This window comes from Urtica dioica, chromosome 4, assembly GCF_054948205.1.
Source record: "Urtica dioica subsp. dioica isolate 48M chromosome 4, U.dioica_male_clone48M_v1_H2, whole genome shotgun sequence".
Classification (NCBI taxonomy): Eukaryota; Viridiplantae; Streptophyta; class Magnoliopsida; order Rosales; family Urticaceae; genus Urtica; species Urtica dioica.
This window is the reverse complement of record NC_142759.1, coordinates 1,896,322-1,902,293: the sequence shown is the minus strand read 5'-3', so window position 1 is coordinate 1,902,293 and position 5,972 is coordinate 1,896,322. Positions and strand designations below refer to the sequence as shown.

Here is a 5,972-nt window from a genome sequence, read left to right as displayed (position 1 = left end):
TAAATTTGTTGACTTTTGTTGATTTCTATTGATTTGAAAATTAGTGTTGGTTTGTGTTAATTTGTTTTGATCTGTGAGTTAGTGTTGAAATATGTTAATTTGTGTTAATATGTGTTTATTTGTATTAATTTCGATTTTTATTTGTAGGAGATTGGCGACTCTGTGCATCCGGTCGGAGAATTGACGGTTCGAGACGGATCGACGGAAAATTGTGTAAGTTGACTTGGCGTTGAAGACTGACGGTGAAAATCTCGTAATATATTTAGAGATTTTTTTTAATATATTAATGAAACAGTTATTTATTGTAATATTTCATTAATTTATTTATTTTTGTTAACTAATTTATATTTGATAACCTTTCATTTTAAATAAAGAGTATTATTGTATCTTCAAGTTGGTTTATGTGGTTTATTGATTATTGTACAAAATAAACTTAGCGTTGACTATTTTGATAATTTTATGTTTTAAATTGGCCATTATATTCAAGCTTTAAGCGATCATTCAAATTCCATCAACTGGGAACGAAAAAAAAAATTAGAAGATCGAAGGTGATTCATTATAACAATTTACAAGAATTCAAATGCTAATAATGTAGTTAATTATAAACGTTTACACAATGACAAAAACACTTTTGAATGTATTATTAAAAAACAAACAGCATTATAAACGTGCACACAGTCAGTTTCTAACATTAATCACACTTAAATTTAAAGTGCCCTCCAGCTGCACTGCAGAATCTTGCAATAACAATGACAACGCAGCGAAACTTTTATAACTAGATTAGATTATTAACGCCTTTAATAAAAAAAAGATTATTAACGCAATAACCTTAATCATGTATCGCTATTGCAATGTTGCATATAATACTTATAGAAATTACTCATAAATTTTGTTTAATCAGAACAAGAAATCCACTTTAAATTTTTGGTTCAAAATTAAATTATTTACACTCGTCATGTTTTTTTTAATAGTCTTAGTTTCATTTTTTAAATAGTCATTCACATTACACTGACAATAATCTTTTCAGAAATTTGATATATTTCTAAAATAATTATATAAACCAGCTATCTGTAACTTCCATTTCATTATTAATGATTTAGTAACACTTCATTATCTCTTTAAGACACGACTCATCTTATCACCCTTATTTGTCCCAAAACTTATTTCCTCCTCTGTCTCTCTCTCTCTCTCTCTCTCTCTGAATAATAAAAGACAAAAACGTTTGTTTTATTCAAATTTATATTTATGGCTTCATAAACGGAAAACGTTACGCAGAGTTCGATCGCCGCCAAAGCAAAAAAAAAAGAAAGAAAGCTCCTGCGTTAAGTTCCAACCAAGGGAGATGACGGCGTTAAACATTCAATCGCAGTCGATTCGCGCTTCTCCGGTGGAGTTTGAGTCGAGACCGTCGCGATCTCCGGCGCCGGTGAGAGTTCGGATACAGATCAAGCCACGCGGCGACAATGCAAGTGGATTCGAGCCGAGGAAGAAGAGAGGTCTGAGGCTTTTTAGATCGATCAAATCCATGGATAATTGCGCTTCGATATCTGGTAAAAATCTCTCTCAGTCTCTCTCCCTCTCTTTTGGTTCAAGCGTAGTTGGTGAATTGATTAAGCAATTATTGATTAGCAGTTGAGCAATGTGTGTGTCCGTAATTTATATCTATTTATTTGTGTTTTTTCCCCTTGTTTATTGCCAAGTATGAAAATATCTTATATCTTTTTAAAAAGATTAATTTTCGTGTTGTGGGGCTTGATTCCTGTGAAAAAAAGGTTTAACCAAGGAAAATAGAAAACTTATTACCTTTTTTAAATTGTGGTTGGTATTTTTTTTTGGTACTAACAGCACTGTGTACCTTTGTTTGGTCCAAATCTATGACTAAAGACAAAAAAAGAAAAGAAAAAAAGAATCGATGAAGTGATACGAAGCTTGTTCCTCTGACTTTCTATTATGACTATCTGAATTCTTGATATGGAGATTGAAGAAGGGAAATATAGCTTCTGGGAGTGAAGAATATGTTTCTGGGTATTGTGTTATGTACATTTTATACCCCACTTGTTATGGCCTCACTTTTGGCATTAATTGCTTTGTTTACTCGTGTAAATGTCATTTTCAGGCGTGTGATTTTTTTTTTCTTGCCACTCTTCTGATTAATTTTCAAGGTTCTTATAAAGACCAAACCCATTCACCACTGATTGGGAAATCAACCAACATAACATGGCATAAGTGTTCAGTGGAGAAGCGTGATAGGCAAGAGTTGCTTCAGCAGAAAGGCTGTGTCATTTGGATTACTGGTCTCAGTGGTTCAGGTTTTGTTCATCATCTCAATTCTCTATTTATTTATTTATTTATTTTTTTTGTCATCTGTTTAGACATGTAGTTGCAAATGGTAAAAGTAGAAGATGAACATAGAAAAGTGTGAATTTTGATTTCACATTTTTTTTTCTTTTTTTCTGTTTCAGACAAGATAAAGTGCCATGCCATTATACCAACTCGTCATTATTAATTATAAACCAGAAATGAGATATTGTTGTTTGATCAACTTGATAATTAGACAAAAGTACCAGTTCTTTTTATTGGCTTCTGAGTGTTGATCTATTACTTGCATGGTTGTATGGAATTAAGATGGTGCTTATGGAAAAGGTTCTTCCTAGTTAGGATTATACGTGTCAAAGTCCAATAACCATTTAATAATCTTGTTCATGGGACAATGGTGTGTGTCATCTTTTGACTCAGCTTTCCACCTTGAAACTATTGTGCTTATGCTTATGTAAGTAAACCAATAATGGAATCAGAGACGATATCATGTTGTGCTCTGAAGCACTTCTTGTTTAATATTCTTTATGTATTTAGTAGTCCCAGTTTTCTTTTTTTAAATGTGGAACTTCAAATTCTTCCAGGGTTTTTATTTTTATTATATTTATAGTAATAAACCTAGCTAAAAGGTTTGGCTAACTTCAGATAGTCCGACATACGTTTAAGCTAAAAAATTGGGACCAATACTCTAATCTATAACCGATCTAAGGATTAGTTAAGGCTAAGATCCTTAACTGTCACCATTAATTGCATGATCAGTTAGTTAGAGCTAGCTATGAGTATTCTGAGCCTGTCTTCTTTATGAAATAGACCATTATGTTTTGAGATTCTGAGTTTATGAAATAGACCATTATGTTTTGAGATTCTGAGTTAGTCATAGGCTGTTAAATGCTTATCAATTTATCATTTTTTGTCTTTCTCTTATTCAACTAAGCTTATTTTCTGTTTACACACTAATGGTATTATATTGGTATGCTTATAGGCATAAAGCATTTCCAATGGAGTCTCAAAATTTGTACTAAACATATAATATTATTAATAAATAAATAAAAAAACACTCTAAAGGAGTTTCATTTATTATTCTGAAAGAAAAATAAAATGATATAACATTTAGCATTAAACACTCTTAACTTCTCAAAAGGCAAATAAATCGAATTCACCATTGGAGTATAAACGAGATAATGTGCTAAAAATTTCATCTCTTATTTTTTTTTAATATAATATAGTTTTGTTCGTTGAAGATGCCCTTATACTTAGAGCTGATATTGTTTTATCGTTATGTTATGTCCACCATAGATTACGACTATGAGTTCTACACTGAAGTTAATATACATATATTGTGCTTCTCTCACTCTCGCATATCCAATGTATTGGGATATCTTTTTCTGTAATTTTAGGTAAAAGCACCGTAGCTTGTGCTCTAAGTCACGGCTTACACATCAGAGGAAAAATGTGCTATGTCCTCGACGGAGACAATGTTCGACACGGCCTAAACAGCGATCTCAGTTTTAAAGCAGAAGACCGCGCAGAAAATATAAGGAGAATTGGTACGTCTCTTTTAGTCTAAACGTGATGTGTATCGTTCCCATCACTTTTTTTTTCATACATAATGTATCTAACTTTACAAAAAATAAACAAATAGGAGAAGTAGCAAAGCTATTTGCAGATGCCGGCATAATTTGCATTGCCAGTCTAATATCTCCGTACAGAGTCGAGCGCGATGCTTGTCGTGCACTACTGCGTGAAGGGGATTTCATTGAGGTAACTTGCTAAGAAATATTTGAAGAAATTATTCTATTATCCCCCTGAATTATGGTGGTTGTGTCACTTTTTGACCTGCCTTAACAAATCGTTCATAAGGGTCCCAATAAGTTCATAAAAACCGGATCAGTTTACTCCTTTTTTAGCAGATTTGTGGGGAAATCACATGGTGAGGTTTCGGATTTCGTGACCGGGTTTGGATTATCATCGATTAAATAATAAGTTTTGGTCGCATTTAGTTAGAATTGACAAGAGACCATACCTATGCACGATTTATAACTTATCAGGACCATTTCATATGATTTTTTTTTTTAAATCAGGGGCAAATTAACACAACCACCATTATTCATTCCGAGTGCAAAGAGACAATTTTTTTTTTTCTATATTATATTTTTGTGAGGCATAAAGTCTTTGAAGCTTGATACTTATGATCCACTGCTGTAACAGGTTTACTTGGACGTGCCTCTCGAAGTGTGCGAGAGTAGGGACCCGAAGGGCCTTTACAAGCTCGCCCGAGCCGGAAAAATCAAAGTTGTGTAAATATATATATATACATATATAGCCTCTGAATTTATATAGGTTGCTATATTTTCTGTAGTGATGTGATACGATCCAGTGTAGATCCGGACAAAAATGACTAATATAATACGATAAAACCTTCCCGATTAACTAACTCTATAACTCTTTTCCTAACCCTAATGTCTTATCTATGCTAAAATATAATTTAAAATAATAAATTACTAATTTACTCTTCCGGCCCTAACACGATGTTTACATGGACTTTTTTTTTTGCAGGTTTTACAGGGATCGATGATCCGTACGAACCACCGTTGAATTGTGAGGTATGTGTGGTTGCAGAGAAAAATCAAACTATTCTTTTTACTACTACATTTGCTTTTGACACTGCATATTTACCATTTCTTGAAATAACGTATAGTCCAAGCAAAAAGTTGTAGGACCAATAATCCTTTTGCTGTTAAGGGGGTTTAGTTGACAATAAATTGACAAAATGTGTCAAACGTGAAAACAACGCATTCTTGCATTTACAGTTTTTGTTTTACACCCATGTTTGTTCTTTTTCATTGCTCCAAAATTCCAACTTTCCATTTTTGTGCACAGATTGTACTTCAACAACAGAAAGGAAAGGGCCTAGTTTCTCCGTGCGAAATGGCCGAGACAGTGATATCTTACTTGGAAGAGAAGAAATATCTTCAGGCATAAGTGTGTGTAGAGACAAAAAGTAACAATTAAATAAATAAATAAGTAAAATTGATTATTCCCTGCGATTAGGAAACTCCTCGTTTTCTAAGCCGATTCAGTCTGGTTCGGTCTCTTGGTTGGTAAGTCGGAACTGTGATTTTTCGTGATATCTATAGATCAGTCATTGAATAAAGGGAATCAGATTTTGGGATGAAAGATGTGTTGTTGTGAATTGTTGTAAGTTGTAACATTTAATAAATTATTTTGTCTTGATTTCCGAAATGAATAAAATGTCAACATTTTGTATAACATGATGACCCATAACAGGCACGGGTCTTTGTTGTTTCTCAATTAACATTATTTGGGTGAACTTGATCCACAATGTATTTGATTATATTGGCGTTTTTTTATTTATTATTTTCTTCTTTTAATTACACATAATCTCTACTTTGGTCGTCCCTACAAGCTACATCATTTGGCCTCCAATTTCTTTTAATTAATGATTTTGATATTAGATAAGCTAACTAATACCTATTTCATTAGTTAATCTTAAATAAAGGGGCCATGGCGCGTGGAATATATTGCCAAACGAATTCATTATCGGAATTTTTTTAATGGAAAAAATAAAGCTATATCGGAAGATTAGATCAATTCATTATTAATAATATTATCGTGTTTTCAACATCAGATTTCAG

General features: G+C 32.7%; 1 protein-coding gene across 2 annotated transcripts; it reads left to right on the top strand.

The window, feature by feature from the left end:
* The first annotated feature begins 1,113 nt into the window (after positions 1-1,113).
* On the top strand, positions 1,114-5,711 carry LOC149399149 (adenylyl-sulfate kinase 1, chloroplastic-like). 2 transcript variants are annotated; one of them, XM_089612243.1, is made up of 7 exons: positions 1,114-1,550; positions 2,163-2,309; positions 3,714-3,863; positions 3,959-4,077; positions 4,525-4,609; positions 4,873-4,919; positions 5,197-5,711. In XM_089612243.1, the coding sequence occupies exons 1-7, from the start codon at positions 1,343-1,345 to the stop codon at positions 5,296-5,298; spliced, it is 858 nt and encodes a 285-aa protein (XP_089468369.1). In that variant the 5' UTR covers positions 1,114-1,342; the 3' UTR covers positions 5,299-5,711. The 2 variants fall into 2 exon arrangements, with proteins under 2 accessions (XP_089468369.1, XP_089468370.1); XM_089612244.1 differs by lacking the exon at positions 1,114-1,550 and adding an exon at positions 1,813-2,025.
* Positions 5,712-5,972: the final 261 nt, after the last annotated feature.

What these genes read in the sequence shown, in the direction of transcription:
- LOC149399149 (XM_089612243.1), top strand. Translation starts at nt 1,343, where the DNA reads ATGACGGCGTTAAACATTCAATCGCAGTCGATTCGCGCTTCTCCGGTG. An exon ending in TACTGGTCTCAGTGGTTCAG is followed by an intron (nt 2,310 to 3,713) that starts GTTTTGTTCATC and finishes CTGTAATTTTAG; the next exon opens with GTAAAAGCACCGTAGCTTGT. An exon ending in AACCACCGTTGAATTGTGAG is followed by an intron (nt 4,920 to 5,196) that starts GTATGTGTGGTT and finishes TTTTGTGCACAG; the next exon opens with ATTGTACTTCAACAACAGAA.